General features: G+C 35.1%; 1 protein-coding gene across 1 annotated transcript in view; it reads right to left on the minus strand.

The window, feature by feature from the left end:
- The window catches only part of STPG2 (sperm tail PG-rich repeat containing 2), a 146,440-nt gene that overhangs the window by 78,634 nt on the left and 43,594 nt on the right, over nt 1-24,212 (minus strand). The window contains exons 7-8 of the mRNA XM_064511542.1: nt 21,277-21,436; nt 18,444-18,607 (exon numbers count right to left, since the gene is read on the minus strand). Of these exons, the coding sequence (XP_064367612.1) occupies nt 18,444-18,607; nt 21,277-21,436 (324 nt within the window). The remainder of the gene's footprint in view (nt 1-18,443; nt 18,608-21,276; nt 21,437-24,212) is intronic.

Consider the following 24,212-nt stretch of genomic DNA (forward strand, 5'->3'; position numbering starts at 1 on the left):
GTCCAGACACTGTTGCAAGTATCAGCAAGTAGTTTCTGAAACAAATCAATGGCTCACAGAGTCATAGCAATCAATTACTCTTTGGATTTAAAGCAACACAATTATTCATGTTTCAAACCTGATATTCATTATATAACATAGCAGCATCCTGTCCATTTAATATCTAAAAACAAGAAGCGATTAACTGCAATTCATGCAGTTTTTATTTGGATCCACTATCCTAATATGCCTTTCCTTGGAACATCCTGAAGAAAATTATTTCACTAGCCTCAGTTATAATGTAGTCCTGGATGAACCAAGGAAAGTAATGCTTTATGACCTTACATAAATTTGACATTTAAGTTTCGATAGCATTTTATATATAAAAATTTATACAGATAACATTCAATGTTGATAAAAAATAATTGGAGATTCGGGGCAAAGTGCTTCCCATTATGTTTTCTAAAATTCTTTTTTTGTCCTAACACTACACGGTACAAATCATCCATAAACTAATTCCAGAAAGATGCTTGTAAGTGTTAATTACAGATGTAGATGAGTATCTCTCTGTAACATCTCCAAATAAGATTATACACATAGGAACTGTATGGATCATCATCTGTGAATAATCCTAGCACACCACAGCAGACACTTAAAACCCCACAGAATCTAGTATTATCATCTGTTAATGCTATATAAGCATAAACCAAAAGCCACGCACGTTAAATACCGTGCTATAGTCAAATTGCCTCATTTTCTTAAATTACTCAGCATTCTTTATTAAATATACACTATCTGCAAAATCAGACATATCTTCCTGTTTAGCTTTCAAAGACAATAATGAGTCTGTATTGGGGGAAACCTGTATAAAATTGTAAGATGCCTACCTGAGAAGAAATGCAAATTCTTAGTGCCACATACAGAGTTCAAGACTTTTTCTCCATTAAAAATATCTTTAACATTTTATGAATCAGAGTCATCACGAGCTTTGCATTTAAATGTGTGTAAATGGCAATTAATAGCAGGCAACTGCTGAGTTCAAATTGATTACTGTGTCTCATTTCATGATAGTCTCAAATTTATCTGTATAAGAATGTAAGTTCTGTAAAAAATAAATTGACTTTCTAAACAGCAAGATGTTAGGAACTTAAGCAGCTGGATGCTAGAGGCACATACCAAATTCTCAATGCTATAAATGTTGCGGCAGATTTTTTCATAAAGACTGGCATGCTTTTAAGTACAGGAAGAGATTATTTTTTTACTTCCTCTTCATGTACTGGCATTCAGATCCAAAGGTTCTTTAAAGAGGTAAAAAGAAAAAAAAACTAAAAAAAAAAGTCAGCCCAGCAAAATTATTGTCCAGAAACAAAATATTATGCCTGAGCACTTGGAAAAACATAAAAAGGTTATTTGATTAGTAATTTTAATCATATTCCATTTGAAAAGACAGCTTTCCCAATTTGAATAACTGTCAGTTTTACAATCACGTGGGTGTTGTTTCTCACTCTACTTATCTCTTTAGTGATGAAAGTAAGAACGAACAGTTAAAAAGCAGACTGAAATAAATAAAATACTTTTTATTGCAGCTTTCACCAGATTCCTCTCACAACTGAAACACACCACGATTAGTACTTGCCAGAAAAAGTGCTCTTCAGATAAAAAGCACAGAAAAAGATGCATAAAGAAAAAATTCTGCTTCTTCTGGCCCAGATGTCTTGTAACTACTTAGGAACGAGGAGTGTGAATCTTTTAAAGTTTTGATCTGGATACAACTTGTAAGAGTAAAGAAACAGTAAGGAACATTCCTGCCATACAGTCCCTAATGAAACCATGTTTCAAGGATTTGGCTAGTCAGCTTGATATGAAAAAAGACATTTTACCCCCAACAGTTGACATACTTATGCTCTCTGCAATGAGCATAAATCAAGTTAATTTTTAATTATTGCAATAATGACTTTTTTTATTTTCTCATATACATAATTGGAATACAGTCCCCTAAAAATTTATACTCAAGTCCCACCTCTGGTACTCCCTTCCCTTTGAAGCCTTAAGCAGGATTAGACATTTTATTTTTCCTTCCCTGATTTCTGATGCATACAAGCTTGTGAAAAAGTCCTTCTTATGTAGTTACACCATATTCTATAGTAGGATATCAATAACCAAATCCCAAACTGCTACTAACTACCAATAATTTCTAATTATAGCTTTCTTGCTAAGAATGAGAAGAAATATCAAAAAAGAAACATGAACTTAAGAGTAGGTCCTTAAGTTTTGATGAGAAATGTGAGGTTAAAAAAAACCTGGAGAAATTTTTATTTTCAAATAAATACAATTCAATTCCCATTTAAAAATATCTATCCATACACAATTCATCCTCTCACAGAATACTAACTGAAAGAATATCTTAAAACAAGACAAACAATCCATTGTTAAAGAAGTACATAAAGGAGGAATATTATAACACTCTGGAATTAGAACAGGCAATAAATAGTACAAAAGATATGAAAATAAACCACCTTAACCATGTATGAATGAAAGCAAAAAATTTTAGAGGTTGGTCAATCAACACAGGTGGCTTCCATGTTAAGCATGCATAAGGGAACAGAAGATCAGACTTGTTTTTCAATACTTTCTGAAGTATCTAACGACTGAGAAGGAGTTCATCCACAAGTACTGCCTACTTTTAAAACAGATGCCACCTTGCTGAACATGATATTCCTCCACACAGATGAGCCAGTATCTCTAAGAAGACGCTATCTCAATTTTTACAAAAATGAAGCATCAAAACAAGTACTGAAACAAAAATGTAAATATTATTAGAATGGCTGGACGCCCACAACTGGCCAAAAAAAGCAGTGTTAGTTATCATTCTCTCTCACAAACTATTCAGCAAGAACAAAACCTGGGAAGGCAGGCATTTGGCACTCCTATAAGAAATTATCACATGTAATCTTTAAAAGAAAGACTGCACCTTATCTTGGCAGTTGTGGCAAATGGTAATAATTACAGTAATTGGCTAAGTTATATTAAGATGACTGTGTTTATCCATCGCTTCTTCTGGGGTGTAACTTCATATGGACAAAAGAACAAAACCAAAGTTTTATATTATTGTTCATGTATTAGGCACAAACTCTGTTTCTATAATGCACTGGTTTAAAATACTATAACTGACTCTTCTTAGTTTTACACCGGTAGTAGTCACTAAACCAGGAAACTTTTGTTCCCTTGTCATATTCTCACAATGCTCAGACACGCAGCCATTCAGGTATGCCTCAAAGCCTGTTTTATTCACCATTGCCCAAGCAGACAGATTGTACTGATGCCATGGTAAGGCTTCTGTGCTTATGCTCAAGTATTTAATGCATCTGTACTTCAAAAACCTAAGACTCCTCTATCTGTGCATGATTTGTACTTCTGACAAGGTGTTCGCTATCAGCATTCTGCTTTTATCAGGAAATCCATTCAGTTTTTTGTATCTATAAGACTTGCTATCCATTGGAAAGCCTTGTACCACAATATTTCTTATGAATCTTTTGTCAAGAAAAACAGAACAAAATTTCTGACTTTAATGCAATTGATTTTATCTGCTCCTATCTTTCAATTAATCAATATGATGCAGAACATTTTATGTTACTAAATTTAACCTTTAAACAGCAGGTATGTATAAGAACCGTAAAGCCGGCATTCACAGCTAGCTATCCACACAGCAGGTTACCTTGGTGGTCTGGACTGTAAAGACAGCAAAGGGCTTTTGGGACACTGTTGATGCAATGTGTCAGTTAGAATTGAGTAAAAAGTATATTTGCCACTAAAGAAATATACAACTTGGAAAAAAACCTCTTGTTTAAGTAACATTTTCATCTCTTTGAGTCTAAAATCTCATTCTGAATCTGAAAAATTAACTTCTATAAATCAGCAGCTAACTTCATAAAACAGAATTCATCTTAAATACAAATCAAATTTACAAAGGACCTTGGTCATGAATTAACATTTCATATGAGATATTCAAATCCAGGGCTTTTTCTAGTCTTCTCAAGGCATATAACAACTGCATTTTGCAGAAGACTATCTCCAAAGATGCTACTATACAAATGTATAACAACAAAACACACACACACACACACACACACACCACACAGGGTTGTCTCTATCATAGAGTTAAAAAATGATCTACCGCACCTAATCCAAGAAAGGATATTCCTTTTGCACAAAAGGTAGATACGTGCCTGTGGAAACACAGGTGTTCTTGCATAACAAGGTTTGCACATACAATTTCCCAAGAGCAAACCTAGCACAGATTTTTCAAAAACTGAGTTTGGAAAGAAATGACAGTATCTAAATATGATGATACTAGCTACACTGAAAACTTACTACTTTCCAGAAATATAATTTACTATGAGATAACGAAAATAAATGTAAAACGTTTAGAGGCTCACAGACCTCCATTGCCATATGGTAGCACAGCCTTAGATGAGCATAAAATAATAGCTACCTATTGTAAAGCTAATGGAGTAATTTATCTCTTAAAATGAAATTTAAAATCCCACATGAAATCATGCAAACATTTCCAGGAGTTAAATACCTTAGTAAGCAGAAAGCCTCAGCTGCATTTGGCTTTACTATTGGTCTAGTGCTTATAGACCATGTGTTTTCAAAGCGCTGTAGTCTCAAGAAACTACCAATACCATAAATGCCAGACAACGGAAATTATCTCTAACAAAATTTTAAGCCTGAAACAGCCAATTTAAATGGCATTTTAATGGGACTTTGTTTGAAGGGGTCGGGAATACAGTTTAATACAAAATAACAGGGATAGAGTAGATAATGCACTTGAACCTTTGTGTATGCGTCTCTTTCCTAGACTAGACTACCTTTTCCCCAGAGCATCACGGGAAAGGAAAATTGAGGAAAATGCCTGGAAGTGGTGGCCTATCTTTCACTTAACTAAGAGGCTGCTTTTCAGTCCTGGCTGTGAGTGTTTTGGCAGTAAACACTCACACCTGCTTCAGCACATCTCATGAGGTAGGTCGGACCTTAACATGGTCACCGTTGCACCTCTAGGGTAACACTTCAGCTAGGAACCACCCCCCCCCCCCCCATTTTAGCTATCTGCAGCTGCTTCAGCTGGAGACATTTGTATTAAAGCACTCTAATTGAACTGACACCTCCAAGGAAACCTTCTCATTCGCTGGCTGGAAGCCAGGTCCATCTTTAACTTTGTTTCCATGAAAAAAACCAGATACCTCACTCAGTGCCTCTAGTTTCTCTTCCCCATGTGGGCTTCAGAGGCAGTCACGTGACTGACATTTCTTCGCAGGCTCCTCACCAGGTTCTCTAACTCCCTACGCAAAAAAAAAGAGCCTCTGGAGCAGGAAGAGAAGCATCCCTCCTTGCATAATCTCAGCAACACGCCTAACAGCAGCTCACCATGCCGTATGGTGTGGTACCTCATAGGGTATGACACCTCAACTCTTTATCCCCACCCCACCTCCCCAAGAAAAACTTTAAACATTGAGGCGGCTGGTAAACTGCACTGGATGAATCCTTTGAGAGGTGCTGCAGAAACGACCTACCTTGGTGCTTATGAGAGACTAGTAGTCAGGCAACAGAGAAGGAATGTATCTCTAATGAATGCCATAAGCTGGGGGTGAAATCATCTGTCCTTGTGGAAAAACCAAAGACACATCAGGTCACTTGACCCACCCTTCTGGGTTATGTCAGAGTGACCTAGGTCGTCACCTCTGCTCCCCCTGTACAGCTTTAGCATTTGTTTATAGGGTTTTTTTCCTCCTCTCTTTTAAATGGTTGCCATTTCATGAAGTTGGAAAAGTCAGCCTTTCATAAAAAAAAAAAAAAGAAAGAAAAAAAAAGAGATACCACACACACCACACAACAACACTTGGAGCCCCTCAGCAGTAGATATCCAAATATAGACTAGTTTTCTTTGTTTGGACTCTTTGTCCTTTTCTGTAGCCAAAGTCTCTTCGTTATTACAATACTGTAAAGTGTATGAATTTCTTCTGATAAAATCCCCCAAATTCTCCTGGAGAACAATACAATGGTGAAATACTGAAAACAGAACCAATCCCCTAGGAATAGAAAATATTTTCAGAAATGGTGGGAAGAACTGAAGAATTTTCTACTGGAGAAAGATCTGCTCCCTCCTCCAATCTTAACAGAGAGAACCAGGAGACATATGCACCTGAGAAGTCCTTTCACTCTTCTTGCTCTTTGGTCTGTTATGTTTTGTTTTGTTTTCTAAGTGAATTTCTCATGGGAAGATCCCCATCCCATTTTTCAGTGTGACTTAATCGACCAAAGCAGGCTCTTCTCAGTCCAGTGGTATCATATTCCTGCCTGTCTCAGGCTACAGTGAGCTGCCTCGCTGCTCACTATGCAGTATCACCTCCATTATGCTAGATCCATCCCAAGTCCTTACAGGAGCTAGGTAAAAGTTAGCTGTCAGAATAATTTTTCTTAGCTATTTTGCCCACTTTCCTCTAGACAATAACCTTTCAAGCATCAGTGTTTACTACTACTAAATCAGATGGTGCTAAGAAGTGAAAGATACCTACCTGTCACTATTAGTAAGTATGCACATAGTAAAAGAAAATTATAAACAATATAAATCATTAGCAAAGACTTATATCTGTATATTGATTTTTAAATGAGTATCATATTTGGTTTTCAAACCAGTATTTTTATAATCATAAATTTATTCTTATTTTTTACTCTATTATGCTATCAAAGTGGTTTTTTTGGTTAAAGAATTTTTGTCTATAAATAGGAAACAATCCAAACATTCAATACAACACTAAGTAAACCCTTTGACAAAAGCAAAGATGGAAAACTTGTCATTGCCAATTGTGAACATTTTTCTATTTTTTAAAAGTATAGCTGACTTTTTTTGAGCAATAAAAACATCCATAAAATATTTGAGGATGGAAAAGTCATACGAAAGAGAGAGCTGAAATCACTATATTGCAGATTTACAGTCCGTATATTGAAACTTTTAGTTGGCAACCTACAATTACACAGCTAAATGAGCCTGCAAGCCTTAGCTCTTGAATTAACTGGGGCACATAGTGCGTACTACTTTTCATATGGCTCCAAAGTGGTTCTATTAACAATACAGTATGAAAGCAATAATTCTGACAACATACTAAAAATGATTTAGCCTTTAAATAGAAGCCACTTAACTACTTGCACAAGATATGCTTGCACAGAAGACAGGGGTAGAAGCAGTCCAGTTACTAAATCACTCAAAATGCTATATAGATTTTCTATTCTCCTTGTTTTTAATATTTTAACTTTGCACATGCATTTGCATCTGGAAAATTAAAGTGTAAGTTATTTGTAATAAAACAAATTCTCTAAGACTTTAATAACATGAAAAAGTAGTAACAACCCTAAAAAGCCTTAGCCCTCTTCAGAATTTTATTTACTCCCATCTTACAAAAGTATATGTCACTCCCAAGATGATTAAAACCATCTCATACTGGAACACAGGACTAATATTTTCAAAAGCACCTATATTCACAAATCACTTAAATCGTATTTTTAGGTTTTAGATACACACTTGGAATTCTATTTCTCCATTAGTAACAAAGATGAAATTCAAAATTAAAAACAAAATTCAAACAATCTTTTACTTTCTACCCATGTTCTCTATCGTTATCAGCACCACTCCTACAATTGCCTTCTTCCAGATTCAGAATTAAATATGGTCTTTGACACTTTGTCCCTCATACATCTGATCTTTCAGTGATTTCTGGTACTGATTTTTTTCCATTGTTGTTCATTACAGAACTACACCCTGCTTCAATAATGTCACACTGTGTTTTCTGCCCTTTATTCTTCCTATAATACATTACCAGTTATCGAATCCAATCAAAATACTACTGCTAAAATCATGCAACTTTTTGCATAACTTGTTTTCCCATCACTTGCTTCCTTCTCATCTTTCACTAAATCAAGTTTAAATTTGTTCCTGCCTTCACTGTTTCTTTTTCTCTGGTCCCATTCCTCCCCTAACACCCTAAATATCATTGTTTTTCCCCTCTGTTCTTCTGAAGTTGGATCTTTTATCACAGTATGCCACATGTCTAGAATATTTTATCACTTTCTAACCAGAAACCATTCTCTCTTTCTCCTTTAAAACCCATTTCTCTTTACCCATAATTATCAGTTCTATCAGCTAGCCATTGCCTTGTTTCTCATGAGCTCCATAAAGCGATATCTAGAATGTTATTTTTCCCACTACCTAAAAAAGGATGATATTTTCAAGTATTAATTAGCTTTGTTACATCACATACTGTCATGGCTGACTTAATCTCGTTACCTCTTATAACTAGTTATGAGATAAAGTCAAAAGAAAAAAAGGATGAAAAATGACAACCAGTTTCACAACGCTAACCAAATCTTTGCAGAGGATTGCTCAGAAATAGTATATAAAGCTTCAAAACATTTCTAAGCAGCTGGGATCCCTGTTTTAATACAAGAATTTCTAGACAGCTATCTCTAGAAAAGTTCTGAATACTACAAAAGCTTTATTAGGACTGATGCACGTGTTTGACCATGATCAGTCTTACCATACTCCTCACACTTACCTACCTCAAATGTTTACTTACACAGTTCCCTGAAGGTAGACACACAGCAATGAGAGATGTGACACTTGAATACATGAGTGTTGATGAAAATATAAAATTGTATGTTATCAAAACAACTTTACATACAAATAATACAATGCAAGATATTTATACTGTCTGTCCCTTAAAATTAAAACACTTTTTAATCCTTCAGTTTATAAAGCCTTCTAAAAGTAAAGCAATAAAAAACAGTTTTAGATAAGGTATAAACCTTATAAGCACTTTTAACTTTTAATATCTGTGACATATACCAAAACTCATTACTAAATCCCACCCTCTCTTTTTTCCTGCAGTGTTAAGATAACCAGGATAGAGGAGTTTTGGGGGGTTGAGGTTTTTTTAGTATTCTGTTTTACAGAAAAGGAATGATAGCAGATAGCATAAAAGACAAATGAAAGGCATATTCCTTACCTCCCAGAAGTACAAGTATTTCCTAAAGCATCAGCTACAGATAAAATACAAAAGTTTTAAATGTGTATCTTCAGACTATTATATATCTTCATATTTTGTTTTTGCTTTACTGAAACAAAAATAACTTTATGAATTTAAATGTTTTAACACTTACTGAATTTTTTTTTTTAATCTGAGTGGGACAAGGTGGGGGAAGGGGGGATTAACCAGTCTCAGTACACGTCAGGGGTACAGAAATTGGAAGATTAAGTAAAGGACAGAACCAGCAAGGAGTCTCTTCTTTTCTAGAAGTAATATACTGTGGAATTAGTTTCCATGAAAGATTATATTTAATTGAGTCCTCTTCAGCAGTACTGCATATTAATAGTTTAATGGCAGTGGACCAGCAGTTTACATGATTACGGCATAATAGTGGATTAAACTTGCCAACTTCAGCTTATCTTACAGTTCATATTTAACAGTAACTTTCCTCTTATCCATGGTGGATTTTAATAACTGGATTAATTTTTAGTTTGCTAAAAACATTTTGAGGAGAACTGTCCCTTGTAAATAGCTCCAAAAAAGACACAGAGGTAAAAGCACACGTATTTCCATAGACAGGCATGTACATAACTACTAGATGCATTAAAAAGATTCACACATTATTCTCTTTCCGCAAATCACCTTCAGTTATAAATTTAATTATAATTATCTGACTGCATGCTAGTGGATGTAAGTATGCCCATGGCATATCCAGGAATGGAGGATGTGACTCAAGTTTCAGAAGTCAAAATGATTCATGAAAAATTAGCAACTCATGAAGCTCAAAAGTAAAGTTTTGGCAAAGAAGAAGATCCTGAAGCCCAGTCCAAAAGAGCACTTCAACGTGTTTAACTTTATGAGTAATCCTATTCATTTCAATGGGCTTAGCATTCTGTACTGGTGCCACAAAACTTCTAAGAGCTCATTATTTACTACAGTAATTCATTTAAACAGAAGAAATGAGTTTTCAGGTATACAAGCCCTCTGTTAATGTGACTTTCCTGGAAAAATACTTCCTTAAACATCATCTGAAGAAGGGTTCAAGTTCCCAAAAGCTTTTGTTCCACCCCTCACATCTTCCTACGCACATACATTCACTGTATCTGTTGATCTAACTAAAATAATTTTCCTCTTCCTACAGGCATGGCCCTGTGTACGATCTTAGACAAGCATAACTACTACAATGCAAATGCTATGTGCTGAGTGAAAGCCCTGCAGCATAAATCCCATTAGCTATTGCAAGACTCATCCCTACGCTTAGACTATTGAAAAATGAACACCTTGTGAAAGCTTCAAAGGCCATCAGCATATAGATTTTTAAATATTGTATTCTGATAATATATGCAGAGAAAACATAGGAGATCACTTGAAAATATACTTTATTTTTTGTTTTCTACAGAAAAGAGAGGCTCATGTTTGAAATCAGTGATTTTACCAAATTAAAAATAGATTTAAAGAGCATGTGGATATATCACAAAACAATTTTGCATTATGTTATTTTAATTACATTTGGCATTATTTGCTCCACTGACCTTTCAAAAGAAGAAGAATAATTCAAAATCTTTTATGAACTTCATTTTCCTTATGCATACTAATAATGACAGGGTGGAATAATGTTCTGAAAAATTATTGCTCATCCTTTCTTAAGTAACCATTCCTCCATGAAATAATATGATAAACATTAATTTATCAATGGGGAGTACTAAAATGAATATTTATCTTAAACTGTTATTAGTACAGTGGTTTGTTTACTTATAGATACTGTACTTGTTTTTGTAAATGTGATTTTATTCATTAATAGTGAACACAATATTGAACTTACTTATACAGATCTGGTGTACTAGGAGATGGCAGTAATACTAACACAATGGACAACACACATTTTTCAAGCATCTGCTCATAAGATAAATAAATGTCTGTTAGATATTAGAAATGGCTGTCTGTTAGAGGTTGGGGCAGGTGGGGGGGGAGAAATACTAGAACTGGCAAACAATTTTAAAACCATAAAAATATGAATATGAAAATGTGAATATAAAATATGAAAATGGGATGAGGAAAAGTATCTTTTCTCATGCAGTAAAATAACACATTTTCCAATTAACAAACGAGTACTCTGAAATTCTAATATCCAAAAACAGTCACAAAAAGCAGCCAACCTTCTTTCAATTTGTTGGCTAGCACGCAGATACAACAGCTAGAACAGAGAAAAATGCATATTTATTGCTTTATTCAGAACATGCATACCTTTCAGAAAGGCCAAGGAATTTTTCATAGTTCTAAAAGTGATTTTCTCATTTTTACATTAACAGTTAAGAGCTCAAAGCAGAAATCTGTTTCCTTGCTGGAAATTCTTTGCTTACAGATACAGTTTTCCACAATTAATAAACTAAGAATTGGCATTTTTATATTTTTATATATATATATGTATATATACACACACACACACACACATATACATATATATATGAACAGTGCTGGGAGCATGCATTTAGCTCTAACTGCAGCTCATATTTGATTCAAATTACCAGAGCTATCTTTATTCGCTGACCAAATATTCCAGTACTGCTGTTTATTAGAATAATTGGACTAATTAGCTTGCAAGAGCTATCCAAGACAGATGTTGTTCCAGACAACATAACAGACAGCTGAGAGTTGCAAAAATTTCCATTTCTCCAACATGGCCTAATCTGCCATGCTATATGGCTTCCTATTCTTCTCAGGAGAGAAACTCTTGGGGCCCACAGGACCAGACCCATAAAATCTTCCCTAGCCACTTGAGTCTCCCATGACCTACGTATTCACAACTCGTACAAGTCTCCAAAACTTTTTCCTTCAGATGTATCAATTGCTTCTAATAACTCCTCACAACTTGGAATCTACCCTCTCTGCCTTTTGATATTTGCTATCCAGGACTATTCAGTGGGACATCAAGCAGTTCCTGACAAAATAAATTAGCCAAAGTAAAGTTTTTAGAAGCATGACACCAATTAACTTTGCCTGAGTAATTTTTATCTTCTTTATTTTTTATATATATAATCATATATATAAAGATATATATATATAAATCTATTGATTTTTAAAGCAGTGCAAGATGTTTTGCAGTTCAGTGACCACACCAATTTTTTCTGTCATTCAATCAGAATAAAATTATTTATGTGTGCAGTTAAGACACTACAAACAACTTACTTCCAAAGCAATTACTAGACAGAAGACTGTTTTATGTGCCATATTTCTAGAGCAAGAAGAGGACACCATTAATGACCTACTAGAATAAGATTTTTTGTTGTCACAGGCAGCTAGACAACACAGATATATTATCTTCCCCATTTTTATATTATTTTACATAAAATAGTCTACTTTCCAAAACATATGGCTGTGATGTGACACAGACAAGAGAGAAATGGAGGGATATCACCCTATTCATTTAATAATGTTTCTTAAAAAATAATAAAATCAAATGCCATGAAATTAAAGAGATTATTAATAAGGGCAAAATGATTGCAATAACTTAATTCTTGGAATATACAGAAGCTCCTGATACAGACAGAAGACTGATATCATGGGTTGTAATTCAATTCACTTAGTATTAAACATCTATAATGTACATCTGAGATCTATCTTAGATGAAATGAGTCCTAAAAATACATTCTCATTTCACTAATCATAAAGGGGGTCTAGACCACTAACTCATATTTAGACATCTACAGCTGTTTTTCCATTTCACCCCTGCCCCAGTGTCATTTTCAAGGAATTTATCAAACAAAAAAAGCCATCAGTTTTCTGTCAGAAACTGCAGCAAGGTTCCTTAGTCTGTCTTTGATACTAAGGAGGAAGACTTTGGATATTTGCCTTTAGTCAAGACCTTTAGGCTTTTTAAAAAGAAGGAATGATGAAAGAGAGTGAACTTTGCTTGGAAACAGAAGTAGTGCAAGCTCTTTACTGGCACCCTGGCTACTTCTTTTCTATTGACTTACAGGAAAGAGGAAGAACTGATGTTCTCTGGCCAGTTCCAGGTAGCTTTTCATTAAACAAAGGCATAGATGTAAAAAGTCTAAGCCTTTTTCTTGTCAAAATTCTTAGCCTTAATACCCTGCTTTTAGACAATTCAAGAGGAGACACTAGGAATTTTTCAAAGTCACTGCAAACAGGCAGGGAAAATGCAACTGCTGTCTTTTCTAGTGATGGAAGTGATTCTGTAGATGAAAGAATCAAGCCATTCTTCCTTATTTGTGCTGTTTTACCTCTGTGGTTGCATATTAACTTCTGGGTATATATGGAAGATGAATTTCCTGGCGTTATCTGATCAGCAATATCCTCAAGGACAACTCCTCTTTCCCCTAGGTTTCACAGAAGGGTGATCTGCTCCTCATGGGGAAAAAGGTTTTCAGCAGGGCAATGAAGCCAAGCAGTATGCTACATTAACACTAATTTCAATGTAGATGTGTACATTGTCACTGTAAATAAGAGAATTCGCAACACTGCTCAAGCAGTGGAATCCCGGTCACTCAAACTTGCTAAACCACTGGGTTTTTTCCTCGGACTCCACACCATTCAATATACAGCAGTTACAAAAATAATTTTCCCGGATAAATGTTGAACTTTTCTAATGCTTTCGAATGCTTTACAACACAGCTCTAACCCAAAGCAAATTGTTGTTAAAAGTGGCACTGTGACATTCATGTGTGCTACCTGTTCTTTTCTTTCAAAACAAACTTTCTGCGGGCATTCTCCTTTATCATACTCTAAATATGCATCTACATAGTTACACAGCTTTCTATAGGAACCTCAGATCATTCACGTGTTGCGGTTCAAATGCATATTTTTGAATGGCATATCCTTATAAGGAAGCGGCATATCCTTATAAGGCCTTTTATTCAAGGTCATCTAAAGTCTGCAGATACCAAAACCCATAATAATACAACGGATGGTACTTAAACATACTCTAACTGACTTACAGAAGAAACACAGCTGCAAACAAAAGCAGCACCCCAGTAGACGACAAAACTCCCTGTTTTGACTGTTGAGTATGAACGGGTCACCCGAGTCAATGTTCGGGAAAACTGAAAGCCATTACAAGGAAAACAGAAAAAAAAAAAAAGCATACAGCATGTTAGGGAAACAGGAAAATGAAAAAGTGCAAGGCAAAGAGAGTCTACAGAAAAAATTTACAAAACAAGAAACAAACAAACTTGAGCATATCAGAAGCAGACACCGCAATGTATGACACATTTATAGGTCTCAGTCACAGGAAAAGAAAAAGCTCTACTACTAAACTAATAAATGAGTGATAGAAAAAGAAACAGATTATGCATATCCAAAATTTTATGAAAACGGAGGTGCTAACAAAACATACAACGCTTTCCTTACATGTTTTTTAAAAAATAGTGCTGGAAGTAAACCAGGAAATTACAATAGATTTTACCATGCTGGCATATAAACCAGTTTAAAATATCATTTAATTCTTTCTAAAAATATCTTCAAAAAGTGTAAAATAATAGGGACAACACAACATAATTTCCTACCACTTTAATCCACTGTACTACTTCAAGAAAAGGAGGAAGAACGCAGATAAAGAAGAATTTGGTGCTGCAAGATAAATTCCTAGCAAGGCCCAGCCAAGGGACAGGGTGAGGGGGGTTCCAGAGAGAGGCCCCTCAGCTCCACTGGCTGCTGCTGCCTTAGCCCCCAGGCAACGGTGCTCAAAGTACCACGAGGCAAGCAGGAGCCTGGAAGCAGAGGAGGCTGCGGAAATGGGATGTGATATCCAAGTGCCAAAAAGTCTTTTAAGTCTCTGATCAGTAGTTTAAAAAAAAAATTCTCAAAACCTTGCTAGGCAATAAGAAGGAGAAAAGGACTAGTAATGTAGGATGTAATGCAGAATATAAAGATGTTTAATGTTTTTTCATCACCTAGAACAGGAGAACAATTTGTAAGTTTTAGAAATAAAGATAATTTTTTGAAATTGAGATGAGGAGGAGGAGGAGATCTGCAGAGACTAAATGGAGGCAGGTGAAAAGGCTGCGGAATGGAAGCCTTAGTAAATGCAATGCCATGCAAGAAGGTGCAACTACACAAGTACAATGCTGCACTCTGAATTAATTATAGCCTTTAGGAAAATGAACTTAGGATCATACTGCATAAAAAACTGATCAGTGTGCAACAGTGGTAAAAAAAAAAACAAAACACACAAATATTACCAAAAAAAGAAAAAATATTTTATTAAAACGTTACCTCAGTTTCATGCATTCTGCAACATGCTATTCAAACAGATATCAATGTGTAGACAACGTAGAAAATCAACCCTGGACTTTAAGGGTAATTGTTTGGTTCAGCTAAGCTAAGATGCCCAAGAATTGGGCCCCACCAGACCTTTTTCACTCAATAATTTAAAAACAATGGAGGATTTACAATAATCCAGGAAGTTTTCTTACCATAGCAACTGCTGGTCTTTTTTCTCTTATTAAGAAGCAAGGTAATGGTTTCTGCTTTTTATGTGGTTTCTCAGTACTTTTTTTGACCTGAAAATTCTAGAACACAGAAGTGTTAGTCTTCAAAAAAAATCCTCTCATTTAAAATGGTCTTTTATAGTTTTAATTCACATTAATTGTGTTGACATTAAAATTACTAAAGTCAATTTCTGTGTATACTGTCAGCTTCACATATTCTTTGTCAGGCAGGTTTTATATTATGGAAAAACAAACTATAAAATGAAGAACACAAATCATATTAACTGATTTTATATTGGTTTAGATATATTTCTCATCTTGCATATTTTATAAAGAACATTTTGATTAGCAAGTTGCAAAAGTAAATGCCTGCAGGAATCAGAAAGGTCTAACACACTGAAGACAAAAATCCAAATTTCATTTTAACATTTGTAGGTTGTTACATTTCATACTATATGAACAATACCAAAATAACTTATTTGAATTTCTTTTAGAGAAAAGAGAAAACATTTCTTTCAAGTTATGATATGCATCTATCACCATTCTTTATAGATACATACAATACAAGCATTTTAAAGCATGCACCCAAATGATATTTCAGCTTAGTCTAACATTAGAAATATATTTGATTTCAGAGAGTTTCCTCTTAAGTTGTCAGCATCAATTCAAGGAAGTACATCCTTAAACTGTAATTTGCATCATTATAATGTGAGACTTTTAAACTCAAAAAAGAAAAATAGATGAAGATGCATTCACTGAGATGCCAATATATCACCATAATTGAGGAAAACAAGGAGGTATACACTTAACTGTATATGCCTTCTTAAAATTTCTCAACTTCAGTGGCATGTGAATATGTGCTTAGCTGAATTGGGATGATTTCCTGAATAAGGGTCTTAGCGCACCTTTAGGTATACAATGCAATCTTAATACAGTAGGACTTCTAATGATCAGTGCCGCATGTAGTTGCTCCTACACACCAAAAGAAATACAGCACAAAACAAATCCCTGCAATCAGGGGAGAGAACTTTGAGCAATTGCACAGATTCATGAGTCTGCACACTCGTAAGTTCTTCCCAAAAAACTAGAATCCAGGATGGCAGCAGAGCAAACAAAGCACTTCCGTGGGTTCTGACCCAGCCACAGATATACAATTGTTGTGGTGAAAGCTGGAATTGATTTAGAAGCATGTATCTTCCCTCATATACAGTCTTCTACTACTCACAACATTTTTTTTTCCTTTCGAGAAATTTCCATACAAAGATTTCAGTGAAGAAACAGTAATCCTGGGATCACTTCATGTGAAAAATATTTTTAAATATTTAAATATTTTGATAACACTAAATAATATTTCCCAGTAGTGAAATTTTGAAATGTTAACTGCAGGTATTTTGTAGGTATGTTTTTGGCTTAAAGAGATTTTTACCTTAAGGCTTATGCAGATAACCATCAGAATATCGTCAGTCTACTTTAATCAACCAGTACAATCTCATATTTATGTGCATATGCACATTAGTTAAATGTATAAGCTCTGTTGTCATGAAAACCTATGTAAACACTTTTCAAAATGAAGAGAGGAATCAATCTTTGCTAGCAACTGGTTTTATATATATGGTAGCATGAAATATCTTCCATGTACTGTTCCACCCTTGATTAAACAAGTGTCATCTCTAAATATATTTAGAATTAATTGTAATGATAATATACGTGAGCAGTCTAGTTTGTCTGATTAACCCCTGGGGAAACAAAACACACTTATTTCCATTTTTGCAGTGCTGAGAAAAATATATCTTGACACCTAACCTATTTGGCAAAATGCATCCTTTCTCCTTTTATGAGGATTCTCAGAAGGTCCTGGAATATGTAATTACTGACCTGCAAAGAACTTCCATAGCCTTTCAGCTGATCACCTTATCTAATTACTGTGATCTTTATTTTGTCCTTCTGATTTGGCCACTTTCTACTCACAACTGTGATATTTTTGTTAGCATGCTAAATTGTATCTTTGCACTTGATACTCAAATCAAAACAGATTTAAGTATTCAAATAATAGCAGTGATAACTGATCATTATTCTCTTTGCTGTTGGTGAGAAGTTAGGGCACAAGGACTAACAATTTAATTTTATATATTTTCAAAAAACAACAGGCTACTCGTGAAAATATAATCATATAGTATATTTTGCTTTGAGCTGTGATTCAAAATAGCATATAAACATGGAGCTATTTCAATGGCATTTTGCAATGCTTAGAATTAATCACTTTCTTAAATGCTTCCCTTCAATAGATGATGATTTAGGAAAAAACAGGTTGCAGTAAGTCATAAAATGCTATGACACATTGAGCAAGTAGTGAAAAATATTTTTTAAAGGGATTGTTACTTTGAAGTATAAAGTTGTGACAAATAGCAGACAGATGATAAAATGAAAGTTAAGAAAGAAAACTGTCTCAGAACTTATTATTCAAAAAAGAACTGGTAAACTAACTTACCAATCTCACTAAATTTTTCTCAATTTATTCCATAATAGTTGCATTACTTTCCCAAATCATACATTGTCCTTTTAATTTTAATTGCTCAGAAAAAGATAAATTTTGTTATCATTGTAATTAAAATATGCTCTGCTTTGCATGACAAAATACGTCAACAGCATTTTTTTTTTAATTTAAGCTTGTAAGTTCTACAAAAGAGCAGAACACTAAATTCTAGAAAAATAAAGAAAAGTTTAGACATATTTATTCGGGCGTACTCAGTACAATGCTCTCTCTTTATTGGTTACCTCTTTTTTACAAGATATAAATAATTCTTCAAAACATACTACTCATTAGGCATGTATACTTTTAGAAAAATACTAGTATAACTCAATCCTCAGGCTTTTTTTTTTTTTTTTAACCTTTCTTTACTTTCTTTTTAAAAGACTTTTTTTTTCCAAAAAAAGTTACCTGATAATCAGCAGGGCCAGGAGTACAAAATTCTCCCTTTTTATAAAGAGGTAAACTTCGAGGAGTTGAAGATCCAAAAGCTACTCTCTTTATATAAGCCAAATTTATATTTTTTAAACTTTCATTTTCAATGCTGTGGTTCAGAATGTTATAGAATGCAGGGCCTGAAAAAAGTCAAAACATTTCTGTAAGCCTGCAATGCAGTTTTCATTTTTTTCTAACTGTGTTATAGCATAACTATTCATACATCTTCAAAAGCATTCTGTCTTTTTATTGTAACAAAATACTCTCAGTTTAGATACTGGTTGGCTGAAAAATTTCTATCTGTATAATGATTACAGTTATATTCCCAAAATCTATGCAGTATGCACTGCTGAACACTTTCATATTTTGTCTGGTATTTAGATAGCAGAGGAAAGATAATTTATCTGTAAATACTGAATGCAACTTTGTACCAAGCGGATGATTGACTACTTAAAAGGTGAGAGAATTTTTCTCAGTAACACGTTTGAAGACAATCTTGTGAGCCTTTAACAAGGCATCACGATGATTTTATTATCATGTCTAATAGACATGAAAGACTTCTTCATTGGGATAAAATGACCACGCAAGTGCTGAATCGGGTCTTTCATTGTCTGAAAGATGTCTGGAGATTAAAATGTTCTTGCTGTTGCTGAGTTCATAGTTACACTAAAACACCATAGGTCCAAGTCCAGTATGGGTTGCCCTCCTCTTTTTCATTACAAAAAAGATAATTTTTGTGTAACCTTCCCCATTCCCCGTTGGTAGAGGGGAAATGACTGTAGAGACTTGAATAACAACGGAGACTTCTCTGCATGTTGAAGCAGGCTTATACGAGAGGAATCTAATAAAAGATTTAGACAGATCGTCACAGGATAGCAGGGAGGCAAATCGTACTGGGTAATCTCTAATGGCAGTGTTGAGAACTGAGACATCCAATGTGATACACAGCTATGCTCAGTGGAAGAGGCCAAGCATATGGCTTCCAGGTATACTTTAAGGGATTGCTAGTAAGAAGTTGACAGCTGAGCTGAAAACTATTTCAAAATTAATGTCTGTCAATGGTAAAGGAGAGAGGGGTTCAGACTTTACCCTCAGCAGTGCTGATGAAAACAGAAAGAATCAGTATCATCTTCTACATTTGTCTTCAGCATTGTTCAGAAGAATCGGACATGGGTTTTTATGCCAAAAACTTAAATATGTGGTCTCTTGAGTCTCAGTAATTACCATTAGCAACCAAGTCTCAGGACCATCACCCCAAAGCAAAAAACAGACCAACAGAAAACCACTGGTCAGTCTCTTGAGGTAATGGCTTCTTCATGCAATTCAGCACTGAAAATGTAAAAGGTGCTAAGGGCGATGCCTCACATGCTGTTCATGGTCTGAGACTGGGTGAGCGACGAGATCTGGGGATGACGCTGTGTTATTTCTGAATATCCCCTTTTTAGTGCAGGACTTAAGTGACTGGCTGATAAAATAGCAGGGGGGTACACATCCCTCACCTAGATGGCATAGACAACTGGCCTGCAAGTCAGTGAACAAAACCATCACATATGCCAAGCAGAGCCAAAAAGTAAGCTTCCCAGAAACCAATGAGTTGCTGATGATTAGCATGATGTGCAAGCACCTGAGGACAAAACAAACAGAAGCAAATGGGAAAAAGCTACAGAGAACCCAAGTCTCTGTTCAAAGTGCTTGTTCACATCAGATGACTGAGATGAACTGGTATGGCAAGTCACCATTCACTTTACGTAACCATGCACCAACCACAAAGCAGTGCGCTACGTGAATGTGCGCTACCATTAATACATGCAAACTGCAGACATACGAAGTAAACCAACGTCTGCAGACCGAACACTGAACTGTGTAATACACCCTCAAATGGAGTAGAGCTGTTGTTTCTGCATAACAAAGGTAATATTACTTAGCTATTCAAATAAATTCAAATGCTAGGTATAGGTGTAATTTCAGGATGTACCTATTCTTTATATATGCACCTGAATATTTGAATATTTGCCAGATGATAATCAGTATACTGTTAAGGTCTCCACTGCATTCTGCTCACAGAACATTTGAAAGGCAAGAATAAGAATATCTGAAGAAAAGCCACAGAGACACAAAATCATTTCACATCAGGTAAAATTTACCCTGCACAACCTCTAGAAGAAGGTCAGTGTATGTCTACCTCACCTAAAGCACTAGAGTGAGGATAATAAATTAAGATACGTATCACTACTAAATTGGTGTGAGATATAATCTTGCCAACAGGGTGAAAACATAATTAATAGAGTACATATTGACCTCAGCAAAAATCACACTTTCCATAAAAAGATTGCATCTTTGTTGTTTTGTTGACAGCTAACTATAGAGCCTGTATTTTGAAGAAACAGCCTTATTTTATACTAGCCCAAAATGGGGGGGGGGGGGGGAGAGGGGAGAACCAACATCCACAGATGCCATTTACATTGCTTTTTCCTTAGGTAGGAATCCTATAAATGAAGTAAACAAACCACACTATTATAAATTAGTTTGTATTTATCATAGATAAGTTGGGTTCACACTTCTTAGAAACCCCCTAAAATTGGTGAGCTAGAGACCACATTTGCATCCCCTTTGGCCAAAATCTAGTATAAATAACTTAGTCTTTGATACTTACATTTTCTCTAATTCTTAGAGTATTTTTATTTCAAATTAATTTCATATTTACTGTGTTTTCAATTACATAATTAATTGCTCATGTCCCACAATATCCATCTTACTAAAATTAGGTTAGGTAATCTGGATATCAGCAGTATTTGGATTAATTACAAACCTGGTGTTTTTTCTAGCCTGTAGTCTGGAGTAAATCGAACAGCAGTTTGACCAAATGGGATCCTTTTCATTCCCGATGTTTTGTTCAAGGACTCAGGAGCCATGTGTGGTTCATTATACGTGCCAGGAGCTGGTGTGATTGATCTCGCAGGTAGAAATCTCTAGTGAAGCACAAGGGGAAAAAATATGCCAATGACAGCCTGCAGCACATTCGGAAACTACATAAAGTGCTTACATCAGTACAGTACATGTACAGTGTTTCTTTCTTTCATAATACATGTAATTCAGAAATAGTGGCAGCTATCACCATCTTTCTGATCACATAGGAGTGATTTTTCAACTCTGATGTATTAACTGTGAATTTGCTTGTACAAATAGCATGCATGTGCACGAATACATAGCCATACGAATAGCTGACAATACACAAAATGCTTATTCAGTCAGCCCATGTGTTCATGATGTAGATAGACATGTTTTCAAAGACATGCATTCCTTTGAAAAATTATGCCTCTCCGTTAGCAATTTACATCATTGCTCTCTCTATATACGAGGCATATTGTATACAATAGTGCAGAAATCAGAGGGTTTTCTTATACTCTGATACTTACATACAGCCATACCATCAGCCAACTAGTACATATAACAAAACAATAAAGACAAGAATGGGAAATATTGGGTAAGTAAACCATGGCAGATCCACTTCTTTAACAGCGTGAAGTACCTATTCTCCATAAAGAACATAAAGGAGATCATTCTAAGGTCTCATTCAAAATACCGTCAGATACCCTTGGCACTTAATGTTTTCACCTGGAGAGATGAAATTACAGGTAATGGTCAAGTCAGTGACTGACCGTATTACCACTGTTCAGGCTCAGGTCACACCTAAGCTGAAATGAAACTGTGAGGTAGATCTGTACGTTCAGAAAGTTGAACACAGAGGGTAAAAATTGTCAGAATGTCTAATAGGCATCTATACTAATGAACTCTGCAGGTTCAGGGCACAGTCCTGAACACTGGTATGAGATTTTCCCTCCTCTTTAGTTGAGAGCAATATCATTTTTAGCCCAAGTCAACTAGCATTCTCGAGAGAAAGCCTACACCTCCGAGGGTGAGTGCAGATCATTCCCATCTGACTATTCACATATGGCCACTTTGTCTTTTCCGTAAACAGATTTAACTGTGTGGACATGAGCTATGTCACGCCAGTTGTCTGTGGGCCCAGAGATTAAACCTTGGTATAGAGTGCAAACCCTGGCCTACTGTACTTACTAGCTTAGATACAGTCCAAGCAATACACAAGTCACACTGAAAGGCAATGTATTGCTAACTCACATGGCTTTTAAAATCTCATTCAAACCACATGACTTTAAACTCATATTCTGCAATGAAATCATTTTCCAGTCACCAGTGCAAACCACAAGTTTACTTGCACTTACTTGTGCTCACCATCACTGACAAAACAGGTAAAACAATTTAGACTCTTGTTTTTAAGACAGTTTAATTTGAATATCCAACCTGGCATTTTTTTCTCATGAAAAAATTCAGAAAATATTTTCAGAAAATAAGCGCTTCTGAAATATAGAGCAGAGGAAGAAAATTATTATTTGCTAAAATTTAGAAGCTATAACCTACTTAAAGCCTGGCTCTTATACAACTGTGACATATGGATTATTGGGAATTTAAAAATTAAAATCCAAGTAAAAAAAATCAAAATAAAAATGATACAGCAAATTTTAGCTGAATATAAATTGTGAGAAAAGAAGAAACTGCCTTGACAAACCAAATGAGTAACTTACTGAAGAAAAATTTCTTGAGAGTGTTCAAGAACCAGATAAAGGCTTATTCAGCTGTAATCTGAATGCATTATTAGTGAGACTAAAAAACAGAAAGATAATCTAATTGATAGATACAAAATTAGCTTTTGTCCTAAATACTTCCTGAGATAACAAATACAGATAGGAGAAAAGGAGACCTTTGGAGCAATAATAGAAGGAGAGATGAGAAGGAAAGATTTGTTCAAAGACTATACTAGAATGTAATGCATATTGTCAGCTTCATATTTTTTGATTATTTCCTGATAATTTAAAAAAAAATTTTTTCACAGTTGGTCATAGAATCATGAAAAAGTCACCTTGGATCACTAACAGCTGAAAGCCATTACTTAGCTTAGTGACATATGCATATTACAAAAATAATAAAACTACTTTTAAACATCTTCCGCTTCAGAAAGGGAGTAAACAGCTCAGACATGACAGAATCCAACACCTGACCTATGGTTCAGTGAAAACCTTCCTTAAAGACGTGACAGTACCCATTTTAGTGTATACATGCTATGTGTCGCACTGGTCTACACACCTAAAAAAAGATCTCACTTACTTCCACCATTAGCCTTTCAGAGCACACACCTAAGAATCAAGCATGAAACTAGATGAAGTTGAATGAACTCTCCAACCACTGATATGCCTGTGAACCCTCCTCTGTGGGCTGCATATGCAATAAAGTGAGACTCAGTTCTCTCATTTACCTGAGAGCTTTCAAACCTAAACTCGTTTAACACAAACACACACTCTCACTTCAATAAACACCTATTTGAGTCTATTAAAACGGTTTTCTGGGGCGTATTCATATATATTTCGATTGTCAACAATTAGACTAAGCAACGCAGAAACACACGCAGAAAAAATTAAGCAGTCACAGAACACCCTACAATTATTATTTCTTGTCAGTTACCTTATTGCTTTACTATTCATGTTATTATAATACATAAAGAGGAAAACAAAGTATGGCGGCTTACTTTGGACTGTGATAGAAAAGGAGCATGTAGAAATTTTTTTCCCTTCTGTACTGTATTTTTACTCTTCTGAAACTGACTTTCTATTTCATATTGTCCAGGTCCTGGAAAACCCTGAAAAAACAAATATATGTAAGCGAGCAATT

The sequence above is a fragment of the Dromaius novaehollandiae genome, chromosome 4 (assembly GCF_036370855.1).
Source record: "Dromaius novaehollandiae isolate bDroNov1 chromosome 4, bDroNov1.hap1, whole genome shotgun sequence".
Taxonomy (NCBI): Eukaryota; Metazoa; Chordata; class Aves; order Casuariiformes; family Dromaiidae; genus Dromaius; species Dromaius novaehollandiae.